At 28.7% G+C, this 27,363-nt stretch overlaps 1 protein-coding gene across 1 annotated transcript in view; it reads right to left on the bottom strand.

The window, feature by feature from the left end:
* Positions 1–27,363, bottom strand: part of LOC142324456 (nucleolysin TIAR-like) — a 1,191,620-nt gene that overhangs the window by 780,824 nt on the left and 383,433 nt on the right. Inside the window, exon 2 of the mRNA XM_075365284.1 lies at positions 7,349–7,409. Within this exon, the coding sequence (XP_075221399.1) occupies positions 7,349–7,409 (61 nt within the window). The remainder of the gene's footprint in view (positions 1–7,348; positions 7,410–27,363) is intronic.

Below are 27,363 nucleotides of genomic sequence, written 5' to 3'. Positions count from 1 at the left end.
TATATATGTACATAGGGCTACATAGGAAAATATATATATGTACAGGCTGTGTATAGATATATCTTCCTTCCTGCTCTTATATGAGAAGAATTAAGCAGCTTACATAGCAAGCTTAAAACTCTCTTGCAACCGCCTTTATGAATCAATGCTGTGAACACTCAAGTGTGTTTACTTTGGTCAAACCAACATTTTTCTCTTCTTTTGTCTTCTCTTTTCTAAATTACCTCTGTTATCTTTCTCTTCTTTATACCACAAGCTATAGAATAATTCATTTAACCCTCCGGTTTTCTTGACAAAACTAAAACTTGCAATACAAGCTGAGGTAGATATCTTTTTGCCTCATTCACTTTTCTTTTATTTTTTTGTTTCTTTGTCATTAAAAGATAATATTAAAAAAAATCTTGTAAAATCTTTAAAAATAAAGCATTTCAATTTTATAAGTATACTTGGACACGATTATATATAAGATGTATAAATTGGCGCGCGTGCATGCACGCGTACACATGTGAGATGAAATTAATTTACCCTTTCCATCGAAGCGTAAAACAATTATAAGCATAAATAATAAATATAAGCGTAAAAAATTCAAAATAGATAAAAAAAGATGAAGTAATTTTTTCCCACGCGACTATGAATGTAGTAACCAAATGAAGAGAACCAGTTTCAAGAAATTAAAATAAAAGTGAGTTTATATGATGTTCTTAACACAGATTTTTCAGAAGAAAGGATTTATTCTTACGGTATAAATGCAGTAAACGATATCATTTTCTTAATGTACAGAATAATATTAAATTTTCAGTAAAAAAATAACAACCGTTATCTAATATGAACATCACTTTGCAGACACGTATATAATATTTTTTTATCCTCAAAAGGAATTTCACTTTATTTTGAAAAGTGAACTTGAAGTAAATTTACGAGTAGGTCAGGTAAAAAGAGTTACATCAAAGGAAGGTAGAGTACTTTAGCTGCCCTCAGGGAGACCAGGGTGGAAGGTCAGGCAGGAGGTACTGGCCACAAAATCAAAACTGACTTTCATAATTCATCCCAAAGGAATCCCGCGGTAGGTAAAGGAATGGCCAACAACGTGCAGGAACTGTCCCATACCGTATCTGCTTTGTTACCTTATAGTAACCTTACCTTTAGCTTATGTTATGCGGCGAAGAGCCTCCGCAACAAAACACAGAGCAACAAAGCTGACCACATCATTCTCTCTCACTTCGTTCCCCTTTCTCTTATTCAACCAGCCTCCCTCACCATCACTCTTTCTTTATAACACATCTTATATCACCGTTATTTATACCAGTAATTCATTTATGTGTAATATAAAACATTTACCATATATGTTATAAAAAAATAATCATTTATTTACGTAAGTGTAGTACATTTTCTCTACTAGACGGAATAGAAAACGTCTGCCCACGAAAGAAAAAAATAAATGTTTTTGTAGAGTTGTATCATTGTATGAATTTACGGATAAAAATAAATTTCATAACGTAATAAACTTCTGTTCCAGTAATATTTGCTATTTTAGATCTTTAAAAAAAAATGTTTTAAATAAAAAAACTTTTTTTAATTTTACCGGTCTTCACGGTATTGTACTTTCAAGGTACTATCAAATTTATATTTGATAAAGTACTATAAAAATTAATGTTTCATTACATAAAACAGAGTTTCAGCAGATGTTTACTAACAAAAATAAGTTCTTCGTTGTTGATTTTCAAATAAGTTCTTTATAAAAATAATTACTACTTCGGTTCTCAGTAAAGATAAAAGTTTTTATATGTTTTTAGTTTAAAGTTTTTAGAGGATTTCCAAAGAATTTCTAGAAATCGTAACTGTGCCCAGTCAGATTTTCTAAGGGGGTGTCCCGGGGAGGGGGACCAACTTTTCTTACGTTTTGGATTTTCCTGAACATTATTCTGCAATGTTTATATACATATAGATGTATGTATAACACTTTTTCTTTCGTTCTACGGGATGCAAATTTAACTGATATTGACGAATCTTGGTTCGGTGATGTAACCCTACTGGAAGTAGAACCCTATTAATTTTCAAGCGAATTAGTTCACAAAAACAGGAGTTCGAACCAAAAATCGGAATTTTGAATACATTTTCAGCTTTTTTTCGTTCTACTGAGCGCAATTTTTAACCGATTATGATGAAACTTGGTAGTATGATGTAAACCTATTAGAAATACAATCCTATAGATTTTAAAGTGCATCGGTTCACAGGAACCGAAGTTAGAGGCAAAAAAACTGGGTTTTTGATTAAGTTTTCAAAGTTTTTTCAAGGTTTTCATATTGTGACTTGAAGGGTGAAAAGTTAGTAAGCCAAAATCAGATCTTCACGAGCTCCACCAGATGTTTAACTGGTTTTCCAATGGTCTTAAAACATCAAGTTTGTAACCAAAAATAGATTTTTGTGATTATCAAGAGGTGGGAGCTAGTTTCATTGTAGAACGTTTGCTTCACAATAATCCTAAATGTGATCTGATATGAAGGAAAGGACTAGGTGTCTAAAAAATAAGTTTGGAAATTTTAGTCGTTTTGGAGCACGGCTCCAAACTACACAATTACGGTAAAAGTATCAAAGTGGGTTGTTGGAAAGAAGTAATTTTAAGCAACTGATGCAGTCACAACTGAACTATCTGAAAAGGAGGAAGAAAAATACACAAATATACAAGTATAATGTTTTTATTGGAATAATACACAAATGCAATAATAAAAAAATTGCAATGTTATAAAATAGTACATGATACTAATATAAAATGAAATAAAATAGAACACCGAAAGCTATATTATTTTCAAAAATCATTACAGCAGTGCAACATACTTTTTTCTTAACTAAAATCGGAAATTCGCCATTCTAACGCACTTACTGGGATTAAGTTTTTTTCATTTAACCATGCTTCCTATGAATACTGTTACGGTAAAGACAATATCATAATTTCAGTTAAAAATATAATCAATAAAAGAGTTGTAAATATAAGAAGAGTTTTATTAAAATTGTTAGGAGTTTCTGGCTTCTGCTTGAAAACGACTAATTATCGTAAATTTAGGCAGTTGGACGAGTACAAGGATTATATTATTCAGTAAAGTTTTTAAATTCATTTGTCATGCAAGATGGATTATTAGACGGCGGCTGGATTCTTGATTCCTACATCTTATCACGGTACACTATCCCTTCCAGTTTATTTCCACAACCAATCCGACATTACTTCAGACATCCAGTAGAACTATTGCGCATCCATGTATTTACCACTTTCTAAACTTTGACCTGTAATACTATAATCCATGCTTACCTAAAGCGAAGATAGTCTTTAAAGGACGACCTAAACTTTTTTCATTTTAATGGAAATTATTCCCTTCCCAACATTATTTTCATTTCGATGTTAACTAAAATCAAAAATTATTTCGCGTCTTATTAGTAATATTAAAACCTATATAATTCAAAGCAAAAAAAAATATGTTATCTTTACTGAGATCCAAATCACTGTTGTCATATAAATAGCACACTAATATTTTACATAATCCATTGAGAACTATATTGAACGTTTGAAATGAATCACGAAATGGATAAGAGAAAACGAGAATATTTATTCATTACGATTAATATTTTGTGTAATTTCTATTTTTTCTACGATTAGATTTAAAATTACATCAATAAAACAGAAACAAACAAGTTTTGACATAGTATAAAATTTCTTTTCTTCTGTTAGATGCTTCGTATTATTTAAATAAAAAGGAAAAACTGAATAATTTTTATATGTTATTTGCCGTAAATCGAATATTTTTTCAAATAAATTATTATTGTTACAACAAAAAAATGCAGAAAAAATAAGTTTTAGTACGTATGATAATTATTTTTTTCAAGTGGTTTATTAGATATAACTCTTTGATGATGATATTCGTTCTTTCTTTCATTATACATACTATAGTGGTTATTCCATATCCAATAAAAAAATTTAATCGAAAACAAAACTGAATTTTAAATGGATGTGACTTCATTTAAAATTGGTTTAGACTTGTTGATACGATGAGAATTACAAGAGAAAGATAGAACGTAAAAAATAGAGAGTACAGTTTGGACTAATTCATAATAGCAGGTCTTAAGAGAAATAATTGTTTTGACAATCGACCGATTGCAAAAGCAAGAGGTTGTAATTATAAAGGTTATATTTTTATCCGTATTTCATTTTACTTAAAAAAAAAAAAAGAAATCATCACGAGCAGGAATCATATTTCATTGTAATTTACTCACTTGAAAACACTCAAAGAGAGAAAGGTATCAGTACACAAAGGGATGTAAGTGCGGGTGGGTGCTTGTGTTTTCAAACAGGTCTGAAGCCTATTCGAGTATAAAATAATATTTATAAATTTGGACATCTATACATTTGTTGCTCAACAACTTTTAACGGTTATGTTTACAGGTTGGTCGCTTTAGGAGTAATATGTGCTTTTCGTGTTGTTATCAATGAGCTATATTATATGAAAGATATCAGACCTATGATAATTAAATTAATAAGAAAGTTATAAAAGTGAATTAAGTTATAATAAATTAATATAAAATTGATTTCAAATATAGAGAAACGAAAATAACCATTGTTATCTTGTTTAAAGCAATAAAAACGTATAATCATTTTTTTAAAGATATTATATTTCGTTTTTTCAAACTAAATATATTCTAAATACAAAAACTGCTACTTACATTCTTCGTTGAAAGGCGTAATTTTGTAAATTTGTAAAATAACCCTGATAGTGTTATTTAAAAATAAGAAATGATTAAGATAATTAAAAAATACACCCGAAATATAAAACGAAATTCACCTCCAAAACTGGGATATATTTTCAGAAAGATAAAGGTTATTCAATGGCAAGTTTACAAAGGAGTAAAGTGATTTCCTATTGTATTTTACGTAAAATTGAATTTACCGCTGCTTATTATAACGAAGAGTATTTCACTTACCTACCACCCTGGCTTTTAAATACACTTTTCAGTATGCCTACATAGAGCTACAGACAACAAAAAAAAACATTATAAACGTGAAATTTTTATTTGTTTATAAATGGTACGGATGTATAGTGAACATCATTACTGTCAATGAAAAAAATCGTTTGTAATGACTAATGTTTTACAAATTAATGAATTTTTAATTCAAACAGTAATATAATTCCCATTTTCAGGAAGAGAAATTTTAGTGGAAGAATTTATATTTATATTATCATAAATAACAGAAGTAAAAAAAAAAAAAAAAATGTATATTAACTTCAAAAAGTAAACACAACAAAAACAAAATTTTTATAAAAAAATATTCTTATTATAAGGACGTTTTCAAAAGTAATTCATAATCATTAATGATGCAACTAATAAATCGGTTTTGTGTCCAAATTGTACGATTAAGGCCTACATTTTTGTATAGTTTATTATAACATGTTTGTAATTCGAAATTTTAGTAGAATGAACATTGGGAGAAACCTCTGAAGGTTTATTTATTTTTTAAACTGCAGATGTAATCTAAATATAAATTTTATGCAAAGTATACACATATAATGTGTTTTTAAGCGTGCTAAAAAAATATATACAACGATTTATATTGTAAATTTAAAAAGTAAACGAAGATACGAGAATTTTACGATTTTTCTTAAATTGATTACATATTACAATGAGCTATCTCTCGGATGAGCAACTTCACCTTTTGGTTTGAACCGCAGTTATTTGAACGTCAACTTTAACGCTGCTACTACTAGAACCATTGTTCGTTGTCTATGTTAATACATTCATCTATTGTTGTCAGTTGTAAACTGCTTATACTTCAGTACAGTGTACTTTCGTCTATGTAGTAGTGTTTTTCTGAAAACCTTATTCAATCGAGGAAAGATTGCTATGCTGGAAGTTTAGTGCATTTTGGATCCTTACAAGAAACAGGTCAAACATTTCGGAAAAATTTTTGTTTGGCAGTATCCCAGCCAAGAATAGCATGCACAATTTGTCTAAAAATAATATAAAAAGAGGGCAATTATAAAGGCAAAACGAACAGACAACATTCCGTTAGGATTCCAGAGGCCAAAGATGATATTCAAAGAATTTTTGCGTTTGAAAAGAATTTTTATACTATAAAAAATTTTTACATTTATTTTAACAAAGCGGTTTAAAATATACATAGTACTGTAAATTTTTTCACGATTTAAATTTTAAACCATATCCGGTGACAACTTAAGAGACCAGACAAACCAAAAATTCTTAATTGTGACAGGATTTTCAAGTTTATTGTTGATGGATAGATAGACCCTATACTATATTTCACTGCAAACCAAGCGTGATTTTATTTATTTGAGAATATTAATTCGCCCAACATCAGGTACTGGAAGACTGAAAATCCCTATCAAATGTTTGAGCGTCCACTTCACAATCAGAAAATCGTTGTATAGTATGCTGATTCTGGTAATCGTTAGCAAGGTCAGTTTGATCAGACTGTCAGTACAGAGACATACAGTACAATTCTCGAAGTATTCTATCCTCAATTAACAGATTGTGAAAAAATCGTCTTCCAGCAAGACGGACAATATGTTACATCACGATTCACTAGCAAACGCTCATGGGGCTTTTACAGAAGGAAGAATTGTCAGCAGAGGGCGGGGGCTTTTGGAGCTATTTGAAGGATATAATTTATGAATCAAATCCCCACACTACAGATGAACTGAAGGCTAACATTCAACCACAAATCGATGCAGTTTTGCGTCAGATAACTCCAATATGATAATTCGACTAAAAAGGTGTATAGCTGTTTAGGGCGCTCACTTAGAATATCTTTGCTAAAATATGGTAAATATGTAATTGTTTTCTAATGTAAATATTGAATTTAATTTAATTTACCGTTTTCATGTTTCATTTCATTCGTAAAATGTTACATATCGCAACTGTATTTAGTCTGTAACCGTTTGGTTCATAGTTTTTCATTCGGTATAATAAAATTGAAAAAAAAATTCATTGTATTTCGTTCTGTAAAAAAGGATAAGATAAACCTCTGAATGTTTGATTTATATATAAGTAAGTAATAGTAAATTAATAAAAGTAATTACTGAGATTTTGAAAAGCGGACCGTACTTCCTCTTATGAAGAACATATTTTTTAAACTTTGTTCGCTGAGAATTCATGTTTACATGACGGGTAAAATTAAAGTAAATGTAGTTTTTAACCACTCTATAATAAAATACATTTTTTGTTTTCATTTTGTACGAGTGTTCCCTCACCATTAAGAGGTGACAACTGACAACCGTAAAAAGAATATTAAAATAAAAAAAAAAAATATAATTTATAGAAATAAATGTTACAATATTTTACTCACTGCTAGTGTCCTGTTTAACTTGCAGTCCAGGTGATGTAACCCAATTCACTTTCATATCCTGCTGAAATACAAACAACAAATTTTTTTATTAATTTGTTATGTACAATAAAAAATTACATAATAAAGTTGTAAAATGTATGTTTTATCTTTGGTAACGAAACGGGAAAATAATTTTATATTAAATTCTCTCTCTCTCTCTCTCTTTCTATATATATATATAAAATAAATATTCAAAAACGCTGTGCAAGCTTTAATTTAATCAGTTTTATTTATTTTTTATCTTAAATTAAAACAAATAAGTTGAACATCAACGCTAGCGAGATGTACTGAATTATTATGCAATCTGACAGCCAATTCCTTCTCTCAAAATTATACATCACTAGATTAACGTAATTAATATAAGTGTCAGAAAAAAATTTTTTTTTTAAATCTCTACTACATGCTATATAACTAAAAAACCAATGCATAATAATTGTTGGTCTGCAGGCATAACATAAACATTGCCATCAACGGACCGGCTGCACTCGCTTTTTGTAATAATATTGTCATCTTGTTACTCAGATTCTGGTTTTTATATTACGCACGTTAGTGAATTTATTTAATTTAGCTTTGTAGTCTGATAACTGGGAGACAATTGGTTGATTCTGGGAAATGATTGGTTGATATGTAGTAACGCATTTCAATCACTTATCGTGGGTTATATATGACGTCATATAACCTTACAAAGTTGCAGCTGCGCACTAGTAAGCCAACATAAATCAACGTTTATTCTAACCAAATAACATTAACCTGCTTAAAACATATATTCTTAAAACTAAGTGTATGAATTATATTGATATTTACATTTTAAAAATTGACTTCTGGGTTTGTTACCGAATTAATGAAAAAAATATATATTCATGTAATTTTCAAAAAAAATTGTATGTTCCCATATTTTTAAGTAATTTCAATTAATTTAAAAAAAAGTATATATAATAAATAAGATTGTGAGAATCGTCCATTTTTTCAAGCAGAAAAATAAACAGTTAAGATTCATTGATGATATTGATACTATTTAGCTAGAAACATTAAAGAATTAGAAAAAAATTCTGATTGGGAGATTTTTGCTAGAAAAAAAATTATTATAACGTCACAGCAACTTTACAATCTGTTCAGTAAGATAATTGAACAATAAGTAATTAGATCTACTTGAACTAACATTAAGTAGCCACAGACCTAGTGGTTTGTGACTTAATAATAATAACGAAACAAAAGAACCAAATCTAGTTTCTCATCAAATAACCCGTTAGCATTCCAGATTGCTAGTCTGAAAGTTGTTCATTTTTTCTCAAAATGACTCAGGAAAAGTTCGAACATTTTGTCCATCATAATTCCCATCATTCTCTCAAATCTTTGAAACTTATGGTCTACTATATAAATAAGCCCATGAAAATTGTGGTTATCAATATTCTGCTGACCACAGTAACATCGTGACTCGTTCAGGGTAGGTAGAACCGGAAGTATTCAGCCTATTTTATTTTCAATATCATTGTAATCAGAGGGTTCACACATTGTAGCTTTCTCAGCGTTGGTAGGATCAGAAATATCCAGTCTATTAACAAAGTCAGTATTATTGTTATCATTAATATTATTACTATTACAAATACGAGAATCAAAAAATTAAAATAAATCAAACTAAAGTAGAGGTAATTAAATTAAGGGAGAAGGGAGGCTATTGCAGAATTAAATATTAGGATATGTAAACGATGTACTAAAAGTTACAGAATTCTGTTGTTTAAAGAATAAAATTAAAACGGATAGAAACAGAAAAATATAGTTCAAAAATAGTTACGGATAATTAGAGAGAGCTTCGATGCAGAGATAAAACCTGCTAGTAAATAATATAAATCTAAGAATTATAATAGTTTAATTTAAAAATATTTATGTGACGTGTTAGATTGTGTGTTAGTGAAACGTGAAAATTAAATTTTGAAAACAATAGAGATCCCTGAAATGTGATGTTTCAGAAAATTATTGAAAATTAGATAGTTTATAAAGGTTAAAATAAAGAAGTTTTAAGACGGACTAAAGGAGCTTGTAACACAATCTTATAAAGAAGCACCGAAGTAGATTTCTGCGTCATATCCTACATTCAGGTTTAATTAATTTGGAAATAGCAGGGTATTTTTGGGTAAAACTGTAGAGGAAGACTACGTACGGGTAAGGTTTGCGTAAGAAATGATTGCCAGTGATTCTTGATTAAGTGAACAGAGATAATAGGTTTTTAGAAAAAATCCTTTCACGAAGCTACCTCCATGTTTCTGGCTACATTAACCGTTATAACAGTCGGATTTCGGGTAGCGAGAACCTGCATTTCGTTCGACAAACAACGTCAGAGCCCAAAAATTAACGTTTGATGTGCGTTGACTGCTTATGAAGTGGTCGGACCATTCTTCTTTGCACAGCCAACGGTTACTAACACTAGTTATATAGACATGTTACAGTATGCAGTACTACAAATTGAACATCGCTAACTCAAAGTTTACTTCCAAAAAAATGACGCACCACCACACTGTATTTTTTTTTCCGATGAGTCGAAGGAATACCATTTACGTACTCAGTGACAGGTCCTGCAAAATGTTAAGTGCGTGTATGTGCCTGCGCCCTACCGACTAAGCCTCCTACAGACTAAACCTCCTATGTCCGCACTATAATTTACATGTAAGGTTACCCTGTAGTTTACATTGCCACTCGATTTTTACTTTTGGGGGTTTGTCAAAGATAGTGTACAGAACGAAGGTTGTCAATATTAATGAATTAAAAAGACGAATGGAAGTATGATTTATGAACTAACTTCTGATATTATTCTTAATGTGTGGAATTTAATTGAATATCGTCCAGACATTTTACACCCCACAAAAGGTGCTCATGTGAAATTTGTTTAGAGTTAATAATTATTGTAAACAAAACTATTTGAAATATCCTGTTCAGCAATAAAACATGCATGTAAATACATTGCTGTGCTATTTTTTTCTTAACACCGAGTAAAATGTGCTGAATAATTTATGAAAACTATATATATATATATATATATATATATATATATGTGTGTGTGTGTGTGTGTATTTACTAGCTGCTTAGGCAGGCATCGATTCGCTCTGTTCTTTGGGACGTAAAAGAAGAATCGTTTTTGAAAACTGATTTATTGTAATCTTTTAAAATACATAAATTTAAATTTAGTTATAAAATTCACTTAAATTTTACAAAATAATTGTAACTTTTCCACATAACCCATGAGGTACAGCCAAACGTGCGTTTTATTTTATAGTCTTGAAAATTTTTTCAATACACGATTTATTTTTGCGTGTAACAGATTCATAACTGCGTATTACGAAAAATTACTGTAATTAAAAGATTTTTATTATTTGTTTTTCCTGTATTTTAATTATTCATTTCGATTTCTTATTTCTATTTCATAATTTTAACGTAGTCCTTGTAATGCTATCATATTTGATAGCAAATATGCTGTTCGAATTTTTAAAATTGGTCTTACCCAAACGGATATGACTGAATATCGAAGTAACAGAATGACCAGATAACCGGACAACCGGATAATCGAGAGTGTATCTTTTATATGCAAACGTTAGCACTTGGTGCTAGAAAATACGCTGTTTGAAGTTTTTAAATTGGTCGTACCGATCTGGAGATATAAGTACATTTCGGAAAAATCACGGATAACCATATAACTGGATTACCGAAAGATCCAGCGTACATCTTTTTTATGCAAACGTTAGCACTCAACGTTTTTAAAATTTAAATTTTTAAATTTTAATAATTTAAACGGCTTGTAAAAATAACTAAATTTCGGAATAAGATAAGGTCCGGATAACTGGACAACCGGATAATCCAGAGTATAAAACAAAAATCACCTTTGCAATAAATAGAAACTTTTTGCCGAATTAGATTTTTTTGTATACCCTATGGGATCCCAAGGTTGCATTTCAAAGAAATCAATTCCTTTTATATATATACATAAATAGATTAGTGATCATTCTTATTTTATAAAAAAATATTATTTAGGGACAAGTATGATTTTATCTATGTGGGACTCTATGGAGAATTCTATCTTCAAATCTATGCAAAGAATGAAATCAAAACACATTCTGTTAAGTTAAAATTTTCGTTCGATCATTTTCCTAATACATGAAGTTTCTATTATATTTCGATACAAGATATCATTTTCTACATACAACTCTGTGTCTAAACATATCTATGTTGAGCTAATGTTATTTGCAAACCATTTATGTATTAGATATAAACGAAAGAGTTGTGATAAACAAAATGTATCGCAATTTATTTTTATATAGTATTCTTAATAGTGTTTCGTATCTTACTGAATTCATCCTGTAGAATTCATGGTTGGATAAAAAACATATCTCATATTAAAATGGGATACCTACAGAAAAAAGGAATGGACCAAGTAACCCACTTCGTTAATCGATTTATTTTCAATCGAAAACACATGGAACTTTGACCATACTTGACCGGTCTTGTTAAATCTGACCACCACGAGATATGTATTAACGTATCGGGATTTTCCGCTAGTAATCAGCACATTCCGTGCCAAGCTAAGGGACACACACACATACAAATGTTCTTCGTAGGGTAGGATATATATATGTATATATATATATATATATATATATATATATATATACATATATATATCCTATCCTATCCTATATAGATATCCTATCTATATATATATATATATATATAGATAGATAGTAGCTCCTCCAAATAAATCGATTTAAAGAAATTTTATTTCTCCTTTAAGAAAAACGTCTACTCTTTTTTTAAAAAAAATGTTGGTTCATTAAAGTTAAATTACATTTCAATTGTAATTCAGTCTTATCTATAAACAACAAAGCCAGAATAATTTTATAATCTTCCAGGACGAGAAAAATAGTTTGTGAGCTATTACCAATTTACTGCTTAAATAAACTTGATTTGTCTGAGGAGTTCTACATGATATCAGGAGGGTAGATCCTGAAATAATGTTCGATTTTAATGTACTGTATGCCAGTGAATGTATTTATCATTAAAGAATAGTGTAACAAGGAGTAACTTCATGACATCGATAAACAGTTTCTAACAATGATCTGACTTTGATGTTATTAACTGCCTAACTGACGCAAGCAATTGCCTATGACGCAAGCAGATCATTTCTTCAACTCCGAATTGAATATCGATAGCAAACCATTAAACTATATCTACTATTAAACTATACCATCATATATCTACATTAAATGAGGTTAATGTAAAGTCTCACTTAGTGTAATTTACAAATTAATAATTTTTAAATTTTCTAATGTAATTCGTGTAATAGATATTATTCAGAGATTATAATTAGCTTATCGGATATAATAATTTTAAAACAATTGTTGTTTTTTACATCTTAGTAGAGAATTTTGAATTTCTAAGGGAAAGTAAAGTAAAGAGAGATACATGAAAAAAAAAACGAATAAAGAATTAAAAATAAAAGAAAATTTTATAAGAAGTACATATATACGTATATATACATAAAATGTCTGACGTTACCTTAAAGTTGACGTTAAGTGAAATAATTTTAGTTTCCATGGTAACGATCCTTTTGAAAGGTATCAGGTTAGAGTTTCCGGAGGACTCCGGTAATTGCTATGGCGGGTGAGGAAGAAGCCGGATTGTGCTGAAGGGCTGTAAGGTTGCAGGGGGACCCGTCCTCAGGGAAGAAGCCCGGGCCCTAATGGAGCTTAGCACACCCGCCGTCTGCCGGTCTACAGCGCTCCCTCGCACAGCCTCTTTAATCCCCCTCCTCTTATGGGAACGACAATCTACTCCGTCGTTTCCATCACAAGTCGGCCCCATTTCACTCTTCACTAATGAATTATCCTGTTTGCCTCTCATTCATTAAATCTTATGAACATTAATATACATAACAAATACAGTCGTCATATTTCGTTGTTAGCGAACGTAGAGGCAAAGAGTTCTGAAAACAACAGGCGCATCATTTCACAGCCCACCTTCAAGTCTTTGATAAAACAGTATTATAGCAGTTATTTTTTATTTACGTAGAATATAACACGAAAAAATTTGCGTGTTAAGAAAATGTATTATTTTATTTAAAGGACTATTAACTAGTTATTATAATGAAATTAATATTCAAAATATTATTACTAAAATATAGATTGTTTAAATAGATTATCAGTTCTGTTTCAACAACACAAATGTTTTTAACGTTTTTGAGGCTGAAAAATAACATATTTTACTTGATCGATTTAAAAAATAATTATATTTTTACCTGCGATATGTTTAAAAATTCGCATTTTAAAGAATACAAAAGTTTCTATTTATTATTAATTTAGATTTTCCCATCAAGATTTATCATTGTTTGTTATTGGAGAGCTGACGTTATAAGATGTATTTTTTGCTATATAATATTAAATACTATTTCAGAATATTTTATAGGTTTTTATGTAAATAATACATTTTTTAAGAGTAAGTGTATTAATATTTTATTTGCTTGAAATTTTAAGGTGTTTTTCTTTTACTTAATAAACCTATAACAATTTAATAATACAACCAGTAACAGTCAAAGGTACGATGAAAATTTAATTTAGAATTAAAATTCTAAATAACATAATCTTTTTATTCCTTCTTTCTGGTGATTCAAAACAATTATTTGGAAGAGAAACATATACACCAAGAAGTATTTCCTAAAAATGTTACGTCTAATCAATAGTTTTTTGTGTTTAGAAAATATATTGTGCACTTCACGAAGTAAATTTAGTTGGTGATTTTCAAATTATTTTAGAATTTTATTTTTTTAAGTAGCATTTTTTCTTAGCATTAGGTTGGTAATAATTAATCGATAACTATGGATAATATTTAATATGTCTACTTATTATTATTAAATCGTATTGAGAAATTCTGAAATTGCAATAATTGAGCGGTCTTTAAAAAAAATAGTTAATTCCCAGTTTTTAAATTATTAATTTTTCATTTATATTATTTAAGAAAAATTATCTACTTCTTGATAACTTCTTGTTTTAATTAGTTGCTCAGTCATGGGTAGTGGAGAAGTTTTTTTTTTAGTTTCTTTTTAAATATCCCTACTTCCCTAGGTCGTGTATAATAATTCAGCCCCAGGCAAGTGTCCATAAAACTGTAACGGGCCTTCCCGCCTACCGGCGTGATAGGTAGGTCGGCCCGCCGGTTGGATCTTCTTGCCTGCCTCAAGCCGCCAGAGTGGGGTAACCAGCCCCGAATACGTCGTTCTTAGGCTCTACCCCAGAACCCGGGATTCGGTCTTGAGCCCGTGTCTCAAATGGAGACATCCCCACCGGGACTCGCTCTTTTTCTACATGGGGGTTTGGGAGTCCTCGTACCTTATCAGTGAAAAAATTAATTAAGTTAAAACGCACTGTATGATTTAAGTAGTTTATTGGCGTAGAATATTTAAAAAAATAGTAATAGTAAAAAATAGAAGTAGTACGCTGTAAGAGTATGAAATTATCCGAAAATATAAACAAAAAACGCTCAAAATCTTTTTAAAATAAATTTAATTCTGTCTTCAATAAATGTACTTTCTCTACGAAAATTTTCTTGTCTAAGTGACGCCCGATTGGCTTTGTAAAGGAATTAAAATGAAACTGAAGAAATGGTAGCTTTTAATAGGAAGCCTTGAAGAGGAAATCGGGAGTCATATAGTCTAGAAGTTTAAAAAGAAATTTATCTATCAAACAGCTATATTAAAATGTTTTACTAGTGAAACCACAGGTAAGATACAGATTGAAACTGATTAAAATTCAACGAAAGCTGGAAAAAACGTACTTTGGAATAACAGAAAAAGAATGAGATAATGGAACAAGTCTTTATTTTTTTAGTATAGAGGAAAGGTAAAAATATTTTATGAATCCAAATTTAACCCAACTGTGCCCTACGTTTAGGGAATTGGCTTCTGTCTTAGGAAATTCTAAAAATTAAACAAAACTCGTCAAAAGAGCAGATATTTATAAATTAATTTGTAAAGATAATAAATAATGGCAGTTGAGGATTTGTTGTTACGCATGTTAAACAATAAAAGAAAAATTGGAAGTTGGATACTGAAGCATTTGGTTTACATAAACAGAATACAATAAAAATTAGCTGTAATCTAATATTGCCGGGAAACTGTTAACAAAATTAGATAATTAAAAAGAAAATTTTAGAAAATATCCATAAGTAAGAATTCAGGTACTTTTGCAAATTTCTTATCATCAATAAACTAGAAACTTCACTGATGAAAAACGGTATGTAGTAATATTTCAAAATTTTAAATCTATTAAATTTTGGGGAATTTTCTGTCGTGAAAAGATAAAACGGTAATCCCCCATTCAAAAAAAGTTACAATGAAATTGTAAACGTACGGTGATACAGATATGAAAAAAGGTAAGATACTATTCATTTCTATTATCAACATCTGTTATTAACTTAGAATTTTATTTTAATAAAAATACATGTTAAATATATGTAATAGGCAATAGATATACAATAATAGATAATAAACAATGTTTAAGCGTTCCATATAATAAGAAAAAAATAGAAAAGAATTGTTACAAAACTCTTACCGGCCCGATTTCATTTATTAAACAACAAATAATCATAAGAATTGTATTATTACTTCTGTAAATGTGATTTGTATTACATATAAATGAAATTAGCCGGTAAGAGTTTTGTAAGAAATTTTTCTAGTTTTTGATTATTATAAAGGAACGCGTAAACATTATTTATTATCTATTATTGTATATCTATTGTCTATTACATGTATTTAGGATGTATTTTTTTTAAACAAAATTTTAAATTAATATCTGATAATAGAAATGTAGTGTCTTTTTTTATATCGGTATCATTTTGTTAAAAACAATTTTATTTATATTACAGAATTTTTGTTTTTTTAGTAGAAAGAAATAATATCTGCGATATTCTTACGTACGGTTTACAATTTCATTGTAATTTTTTTGGTTATCACTGTGTTTTGTTAGACTATTCTTTTTTTTTATGAATTGCTGATTATTATTTTACAGATTTATTTTAAAAATGTATTGCCTTTCTAGAACAAACAAATATACATTTTTTGAATTTCACGGCCAATTATTTTTGTTGATAGTCATATCATTTACTTCATACCATATTTTTCCTTTTTTAATAAAAATAGTATAATAATCTTCACGAATCAAAGATCCGTGTTGTAATAATGCACTTATTACTTTATAAGTGTAACCTTCGTTTTTTATCGTATCTGTAGGCACACTTTTTATATTATTATTAAATTAACTTTTTTATTTCTCCATCAATTAGTTTAAATAGTTCTAATTGTAGAATAAAAATGTTACCAGTAGAATTTATTTCTGTTTTATGTAACAGATCTTTGTTGCCACATTTGCAACACTTTCCAACTGTTCATGTTTTTTTTTTGTGTTTTATTAGCAACTATAATCTCTTGTAAACTAATACTGCTATTTTTTTTTAATGACGTGATGGGAATTAAAAAAATTATTTAATCTTCAGTACTTTAATTTACTATTAAAACAAGCTGTAGTATATTTTGTTAAAAATTTTATTATTTTAAGTACATTATCAAGTTTTTTTACACTGCCTAATACTATCAAGTATTGCTACCTAGCGGCGCGATTCGTAAACCCACCTTTTTGAGAAAAAGTGACACATTTGAGTCCCGCAGTTCATCAAATGGAAGAAAAAAAGTTTTCTAACAAAATTCGAGGTATTTTTTGAAAGTATTCTTTATTACAAACCTAACTGAACTGAAATATAATGTTTTAATGCTTTTTTTAAAAATATTTTTCCGATTTTCATTTCACTTTTAGGTTAGGTCATGTTTAGAACTGTAAACACAGTACGTTGAGTTCCCCTGTCGTCCAGTTCTGCGGATTCTTACCGACGAAGTTCTAACGAACTTCTTGATCTAAATTTCTCTTAAGAGAGGGGACATTTCTATCTTTGCATCTTCATCCTGTTATCTCTTTCTTTGTTAACATATAATTTTATATTATCTAATACTGCAGATTTGAGACATAATTAAGGTCGTATTCATTTTCAATCATAATTAAGGCGATTTCATTTTCAATCTGATTGATACAAACTGTTTTAATCTAATTTTCTGCTTTCTACTGAAATTATCTACACCATACTTCACAGCATTTGTTTAGCTTTTAAAGAGCTCAAATCTCAAATAAAAAGCTATTTAAGCAAAAGTACATTTTTCTTAATTTTTCATAAAACTCAAAGTTAAAATGAAAATAAAAACGCATGTTACCAATTATTTACAATTCAAAATTTATAGCAGTACTCATATATGATTCGTCCTGAAAAATACTCATCCTGCTCAATAAAATCAATGGTAAAGTAACCTGTTTTTACTAAAAAACTATTAATCTAATTTTAATAAATAAAACAAAATTTAGCATTATTTTTTAAATTTACTTACGGAATTCACGAAGCTTCTTTTATAGAAAATGATGTAATCAGCGAATCAAAATATTAGTTAAAAATACGCAGTAAAATACGAGTTGCTGTCTTTTTAAATATTATTACCTACGTAATGATAGTAATGATAGTTACTACGTAATGATAGTTATTCGGTTAAATTTACTCTTAAAACCATCCTCAATATTAATTAACCACGTTGGTGTAAGTATAACTTTCAGATTGATTCAGCGGTTCTTGAGGTTTAAGCGAATATCTGAATAAATAAACATATATCCACACGGACATTCTGACTTTGTAAGCTTAAAAAAAGCGTTTTAAAAAATTTATATTACTTGTAACACGTGCAATGAAAGAAAAAAAGAATTTAATGAAAAATTGTACCTAGTTTAATGCAAACAATCATATAAATATAAACAAATTAACACATAAATTAAAAATTATAATTAATCCGTATGTTACATAGGTAAAAATTAATGTAATTAGGTCATATAAAATAAATTCGTGTTGAATAATTAAAAACTCTTTAAGGAAGTAGTTCGAATTTAATGATGAAAAAATAAAGAAGAAAGACCTTGGTTATTGTCTATCTCCTACGAATAAATTTAAAAAAAATACCCATTTAATAATTATAGTTTAACCATTTCCGTAACTACAATAACCATTTCTGGAATAGAGACTCCCCCACGATAATCGTATCCTAACTCTTTCTTTTCATAATGAATAATTAACTTTTTTTTTGTTTAGCCAGTTGACAACCACGTGAAGCAACATTTTACACATATATCTTGTGAGTATTTTCTTTCCTGATCTTCCAGTATTTAATCATTCTTTTAGTAAATAATTTATATCATTATTTGGTTCTCTTTTTTTAACTTGTATGATCTATATTTGCTTATCTTTTTTGGATACAATAATGTAACGATGTTCATGTTTTCATATTAAAGCAAGAATTTCTTGAATTTTTTTTTAACATTAAAACTCATAACATAAAGATACTGTTACTTTCAGTGAACTTAAAGTAAAAAAAAGAAAATCTTCAAAAGTTAAGCAAGGAGAAAAAATGTAAAGGCATTCACTATGGTGGTAATTATTTTACGTTTAATCCTTTAAAGGTGTATTTGAAATCATTCATACATGACTGTTAAGACTCAGGTTTCACTTGCTCTTTTTTTATTCAAAAGAGGAACTTTAAATTTTGTTAAAGGGGGACTTCTAATTTTAAAATAAAAATTTTCACTTTTTTCTTACTCTATAAATTTTCACTTTTTTTACTCTTTATAAATTCCCACTTTTTTGTTACTATTTATAAATTCTTACTTTTTTTTTGTTACTCTTATTAATTGAATTGATTTAATGCCCTATTTTTAATCAGTCTTGTTCCATCCTTGAAAAACTCAAAATGTTTTTGTTATGAATGTATAATTAATTGATATAATAAGTTATATATATGAATTAAAAGTTTCGTTCACCAAGTTCTGTTTTTATAATAAAAATGATTTTTATTATTAACGAATAAAAAAAAGTTTTTTATTTATTTCATTTAACCAGCGAATAATAAAATATTTAGAATAATTAAACCTAACCGAGGTATTGAACCAATGTAGCATATTATTCGACAATGACTTTATTTCTTTTTTTAATAAAATAATTATTTCTTTGTACGACTGAATTTTAGGATTGAAGTTGTTAGATGTGTATATGTAGATGTATTTGTGCGTAAGCGTGTGGTAAGGGATTTACTAAGGAGAAATTATGCTGGCAGTTTCTGGCAACAGGCTGTAGAAGAGCAAATGGTATGCAGGTAATACAACAGCATACATTCTATGTATTTATAATATGTATTCTCTTTGAAATCGATTAACCCTACAGTTAATCATGATGAGAGGGGTTTTAGGGGGATTCTAGGGGTACAGGAATCGCGCGATGGCATTGTGAATAATTGATTAAAGAGCCGTTACCCCCTCCCACCCATCTACATGCAAAATTCACAAAAGGTCTTTGTGAATATTCAACGCCCTTGTTATTAACAGTTTGGGACTATATACGTACATACACACAGATACTCTAACACTTATACACTTCGGGTACGTGTATATACAATATTACACAATACCTCACTCGCATACTGTTACATCTGATATGTACGAAATTATCTCCGGCACCATACACTTTCAAGTTAGTCTCAGAACAGAGTGAAATATTGTTACAACTTACGGTCCCTCAAAAGAATTTATTGATTTTAATACGCACAACGTATAAGGATATAATCATGGGACATGAGTAATTTTAATCCTTCGAAAAATTGTCTTTTAACAGTTATTCATGGTGAACAAAACCAAATGAAAAAGAAATTCAATTTGAATTGATGGCATCATTATATAATGACACATAGGTAATTCCTGTAATATAGTTTTCAATTATGTAAATTACTAACTTAAATTATGTGACAGTAATAAATTTTAAAATTATTTTAGGTATTACTTTTTTCTGTAATAACTGACTGCATTTAAGAAAGTTATTTCATAATTATAGAAAGAAAAAATATAATACATTTGTAATTGGAATCCACCTAAAAAAAAAAGAGAGACAATTATTAATTTATTATTTTTATTAAAAAAGTAATACTATTCGAATTTTTTAACATTTCCCATATGAATTGGCTTATACAATTCTTGCTTCACATTGGGTTGATCAACTAATACCTTGTACTATTGTACTATAAGGTGCCGGTTACATAAATGAATAACAAACAAACGTTTACGGTAAGACTGTTGTTGTTTATTACATGTTTTGTTTAGTATTACATTTTATATATTATTGAAGATCGCACTATAATTTACATTCTAAAAGGTTATGCTTATTTAAATATTAACAATGATTAATTAAAGTTAAATATTCGTATTAAATAAAAGCCTTCGTGGCACAAGTGATAGCGTCTCGGCCTTTCATCCGGAGGTCCCGGGTTCGAATCCCGTCAGGCATAGCATTTTTACACGCTACAACAATTCACCTCATTCTCTGAAGTAATACCTAACGGTAATCCCGGAGGTACAAGAAATAAAATAAAAAGTTTTAATGTTAATCATTTAATCATTTAATAATTTTAACAAGACTAATACAGAACAATATGTTCCCAGAAAATTAGCGTCAAGAATAATAAGACACGGCAATGGGTCTTACAAAACTATTCACACAGTAAAGAAATCCGTATATCATTATTGAACAGGGATTTTTTATTGATTATTTTGTTTACAAAAATAAAATGTAAGCATCAAAATTTCCAAATTTTAAGTAAAAAGTTTTGATCTGGGACTTCCATACTCTGTGCGGACGGTTTACTAAAAAAATGTTTTATAAATTAGTGATACATAAAAAAAATAACCCGATATTATATTTTGACATGAGAATCATACCTTTCTCTTTTATGTAGCTGTTCTATATTAAATTCCTTATTCTATATTCGCCAGGGAAGTAAAAAATTTAAATTAAAAAAAATAATTGTTTGAAAATATTGAAAAGTAAAGTATTACTTTTATGACACTAATGAAAAACTGCTTCTTATTTTAAATTTAGGATATAATGTGGGCACGAAAACTACTTAGATTTCAATTGCCTTTAAAGTGACAATGTAATTTACCTGTTTAAAGAAATATCGTAAAATGTCTCTTTGGTCTTCATTTCACCTACTGAACTGGAAATGATTTATAAACTTTACAAGAAAAATACGTAAATCAAATGAGTCTATCGTATGTAAACCATTAAGTAATGAGTCTTAGGCAGTGAAATTGGCGAACCCATTAATATTTTTGAATTACTGAACAGGTAAACCTTTCAGGAAACTGTTTTCTAAAATTTGAATGTTATGCTTTGAATTTTAGTAGGCTAGAAAGATATTGAAAACACGCATTATCATATCGATTTCTTTCATGATTTGAAGGAACCAAAATTATTGAAGTAATACTGTATTACTGATGGTTTCATTTACTTGGTAGTAGTAGTAATAAGGGTTTTCTCCTCTGAATCGAGTAATTTTCAGTCACGAATTGTGCTTCCAATAGGATGTGAAAATTCACAAAAAAATAACAGGATATGAACTGCCTCACGCTTATTACCAATGATCATTATTTGCACGAAACAAATATGCGGTCCGTATTTACTTACCATTGTTCAGTTATTGATATTCTTAAGCGCTCTCAAAGTTTCCATACACTGAAAAATAAATTTTTATGAAAACCATTTTTATTTATATAATACGCTCTTTATAGCATTGGTTTGAAAACACATTTCGATGCGTGTTCTCCAGTGCTGAAGAACACCTATAAACACAGCTGAGGTTATGCTTGTAATAACAAAAAATGTTTATCATAAAAAATTTTTATTTTTTATGTAAGGAACTTATGGGATATCCTGCATTTTTAAATAGCAATGTGAACGGAGATGTTTACTGGAAAAAGCTAATGTTCAAAGAAAAATTTATTTTCTTAAAACAAATAAAAAATTAAACTATCTTTAAAAAAATGTTAAACGTATTTTTAATTTCATTTTCAATATGAATGAAATACATATATTTAATTAATTTTATTTTTACTTTAATTATAGTAACAATGTTATTGTAGGTCGCATCATTTATTTTCTTCAACACAACAGATAATTTAAAATGAAATATGTAATTTTAATTTCGTAAAATAATAACCCATTTTATAAATTTATTTACATTTTACAATAAAAAAAATTCTAAAATTTCATGAAAATTTTATTCTGTTTTTTCTTTTAAAAAAATTTATAATATAATTAAATTTTTTACGTAAAATAACGTTTATAAAATGAGTATTAGTAATATTTGAAAGTATTCTTACTTTTGTATAATTAGAGTAATTTCACAAACATGAACGGCAACTGCGTTATGTAACTCCGAAATACAAAATATTAAATTTTTTATGACATTCTTCGTTAATATATATATATATATATATATATAAGACAAATTTCTGTAATATTGTAAAATAAATAAATATTTATGTCTAATAAACAATAGGTATAACAAAAAAATAATACTGGTGTGGTGAAAAATAATACTTCTTTATTTGTATGAAATATATATATATATATATATATATATGTATGAATTAATTATAATTATTGTATCAAAACTAAACTGGGTTTTCTAGTTCTGTATTAAATATTAATTTTATCCATTTAAAATTAATGAAAACTTTGACTAAAATATTACGGTTTTCAATGTTGAATAACGAATATTTGTTGAGTTTTCATTTTATCAGATATGAAGAAACATTTGTTAATTCTAACAAATAACTTGTATTAAAAAAATAAAAAAAATAATTATAAACGATTTGCATTAATCTGATCATAAATGATAAAAAAAAAAATCAAATAACATTACGTAAGAAAGAACATAATTCTTCAATTTCACAAAATTTTAAAATCATTAGTGAACAATTATTCATACTTGATCAATGAGAATTAGCTGCACTCTAATGAATATTTAATAAATTATGTCATCAACATAACTAAAGAGAAAATCGATTTAATGATTCGTATATATAACAAAAGTTTCATAATTTCTTTTGAAACTACTCAAGTAATAGAAAAACAGCAAATACTTCTTATAAAACCTTGCGACAAAAAGAAACATTTCGCAACTTTATACTATTTTCAACTATTTTTAAGTATTCGTATGTTATAGTAAGATAAAGTTTTTATATCTGAGAACACATCTAAAAAGTTTTGAAGGATTTTCATATAATTTAATAAAATATAATAAAAATAATTATACTTACTAAAATTAATTTTACTAAATATATTTTAAACTTCAAAGTTGTACGTTAAAAAATGTTCAGTTCTTTTTAAATTTAACAATTTTCAATTCGGCAAATTTAAAAGCAAACTTACAACATACTAATTTTTAATTTGGCACCGACTTCAAAAATATATATATACAGCCGAAACAAATATAATTATTATTTTTAAATTTTCTCAGTTCGTTGTTAGTGGTTTTAAATTTTTTAAGTAGATTTATTTTAATTTGTGTCATTTTGAGCGTGTAGATAGCCACTCTTTGTATTAAAAAATTTTTTACTCGGTTTGTCATCCAAATTTATAAGCTATTAAAAGAACTTATTGCAGGTACATCTGTTGCGTTTTGGAAATTGCAGGATCTTTTTAAATATTTTGAAACTCTTATGGGCGTTTACTATCTCCAATAGTAAAAACCCATTAAACTTTCAAAATTTTCAAAAAGATCCTGCAATTTCCATATCGCAACAGATGTTCCTGCAATAAGTTCTTTTAATAGCTTATAAATTTGGATGATAAACCGAACAAAAAGATTTTTTTTTTACATCTTGTTTTTGCTGTTTTTATACAATCTACATAGATATTAAGACGAAAGAAAGATTAAAGACGGTGTATAATTCAACTTGTTGGTGTATGCAAATTTAATTGTATTGTTGGCTTCTGATAAGCTTTCGTTGCAAAAGAATTATATTAAGTAAAATTTTAAAATAAATTTATTTAATCAAAAATGAAAGTTATCTTTCGGCGAAGTGGAAAAGCGACTTAACACGTAAGGAAATGATTTGGAGGAAAACAGATTTAAGTTGAAAATAATTACAAATATTTTGGATTTACCTAAAGAATCTCTTTTGAAAAAAGTAAGAAAACCAAGCAAAGAAAACCAAGTTTTTCAATTAATTTTCAAAGCAATACTATCCCTTATGAAATAAATCTTTTAGTCAAGCATGGTGTTTTTAACGCAGTCTCAGAATCAATTGAGTTATAATGAACAAACATGAGGCTTTTACATTTATGACACTTTGGGACTTTACAATTTATTCTCCGTATTATCCATTGGACTATTTTCGTTCTTGAAAAAAATATTTTTGATTTTACATATTAAATGCGTGTAAATTATATAAAAAAGTGTTTCTGAAGTCTTGAAATTTTTCTTATGGAAATGTTAAATAAACAAACTCCCTTTATGAATCATGAGACCTTACCGTTGGTGAGGGGGCTTGAGTGCTCAGTGATACAGAGTAGCTGAACCGAAGGTGCAACCATATCGGAGAGGCAGCTGCTTTTTTTCCAAGAAAATGTAGCTCTCTGCATTTTCATATAGCAATGATGGAGGCGCCTTCCTTGGTAAAATATTCCGAAAGTAAACTAGTCCCTCGTTCGGATCCCCGGGTGGGGACTACTAAGGAAGGGGTCACCAGAAAATTAAAATATAACATTATACGAGTCAGAGCGTGGAATGTTAGAAATTTAAAAAAGGTTGGTAGGTTAGAAAATTTAAAAAGGGAAATGGATAGCATAAATATAGATGTAGTAGGAATTAGTGAGGTGAGGTGGGAAGAGAAAGGCGACTTTTGGTCAGGTGATTTTAGAATAATTAACTTATAGGCCACATACTAAGGCATCCTGGAATAGCCGCTTTAATATTGGAAGGACAGGTAGAAGGAAAACATTGTGTAGGCAGACCACGTTTGGAATATGTAAAACAAATTGTTAGGGATGTGGGATGTAGGGGGTACATCGAAATGAAGCGACTAGCACTAGATAATGATATAGACAATAGAAAATTGAAATTATTTTGGACAATATCAGAAAATTACTGGTTGTTAGTAATAGGGGTCGACTACAGAAAAGTATTAATTGTGCGTTAAATATGTAATTAAATTGTTTTAATTTTTACTTGTGTAGTAATGAGAATAAATAGATTCAATTGGTTCTTTAATTGGACTAGAATGGAGTAGCTGTTTGTTAACAAAAGGTATTTTCATTCTAAAGGAAAAGCTATACGGAGTGATATTAAAGTATGGAAACGGCTTTATATTTAATATCTGTGGAATACTTAGAAGTAGAAACAAATATAGATCTACTACCATAGTTAAAAAATTATTACGTTATGATGAGTTTGACATTTTATTCAGTCATCTTGGATTTGCCATAATGTATCAAACATTTTTTTTTAAATAGGAAGGTGGACATGTGATACATGATTTTAATGGAAAATTTTATGGAAAAAACGACTGCAAAATCATTTCTCGATAAATGCCTTGGTTCAAGTCCATCGTCATCGGTTATAGCTAGCAGTGAGCACTGTCTTCATTTACATCTCCTGTAAGAATCTTTTTGTTACGAGAATGTTCATAAAATTAAAATCCATTTATGTGTAAATAACTACTGCTTCCACATTTTACTATATTATTTCATTCATAAAGTGTGAAAGCGTTGCAAAAATAATTTATTACTTATAAAATCACATAGATTATAGCGTCTAACCAACTTCAAATTTTACGATTAAGTTTACAAAATACACCTAGAAAATAAGGTAGTTACTATGGAAATCAATGATTATTGAAAGAATGATTTTCGAAAAATTAACAATAGTAGGACCATTAGAAATGGAAAAAATAATAATATTGGGAAAATAATTATGTTGGAAAAAGGGCGTTGGAGTATTAATGGTTCCTTAAATTTTGCAAAGGAACTATTAGATTGAAATTTTTGACCCCGGTACCTTTAAAGTTATTCAATGATTATAAGCCCATCAGACAGAAGCTTATCTCCGGCAAGATGGACGGCACTGCCAAGGTGACCACTTGCGTCGGCCCAAATGCCGGCAGCATGGATAGTATATCTAGTGAGACCGACTCCCCTGAAACTTGACGAAGTTCCTTTAGGAACACGTCCTTCGTAGTCAGTATGTCCACGTCCTTAATAACAACGTGGACCCTCCGGCCCCCTCTTCCCGTAAGAGCCGTAGTACCACCCTCTACCTTTTCGGTGATGTTCTTTTTTAAAGTTAATATTAAATTCACTTTTTTACGAAAAATATATTACTACAAAAAATAAAAAAAATAATAATAAATAGACTATCAGACACGAATTATTTCATAATATCTTTAACTATTGATAAGTATGTATAGAAATACACTATTTTTGACTTACGAATGAAAGAACTTTTCTTTCTTTGATTGAACATTTTTTTTACTTTTTTTTTTAATTTTACCAAAGACATAATTCATATACAGAAGAAGGTTTAGCTGCATTATTATTTATTACCATACTAATTCTTCACATATTCAGTACTAAATATACTTGTGCAAACAGCAGTGGTAAATTAACAAACTAGTTGGATTGAAATGATGACCTGTTTGTGGTTTCATTTTGCCACATGTGCCAGATAGAAGTCGTAACAAATTCCATGCTCTTTGTACTATTGATGAATTCATTGTTTTTCAGACTGTTTCAATATAATACAGCGACTAAAAACGTCAACATATGAAAAAAAAACTGCTTTCAAAAAACAGAGAAATTGTGACAAACGTAACTATAGAATAAACAAAGGAAACAGAACAATACATAATATATGCTATTGAGAGTGAGCTGCGGGTCTTCAGAACACTGGAATAATATTATTTATTAAACACTGGGATGTGCAGTGTTAATGTGTACAACCGTTTAGTAGGTTCTTTAGCGCAGATAAC

The sequence above is a fragment of the Lycorma delicatula genome, chromosome 5 (assembly GCF_047948215.1).
Source record: "Lycorma delicatula isolate Av1 chromosome 5, ASM4794821v1, whole genome shotgun sequence".
NCBI lineage: Eukaryota > Metazoa > Arthropoda > Insecta > Hemiptera > Fulgoridae > Lycorma > Lycorma delicatula.
The sequence above is the reverse complement of the archived record's forward strand: the minus strand, read 5'-3'. Positions and strand labels throughout refer to the sequence as shown.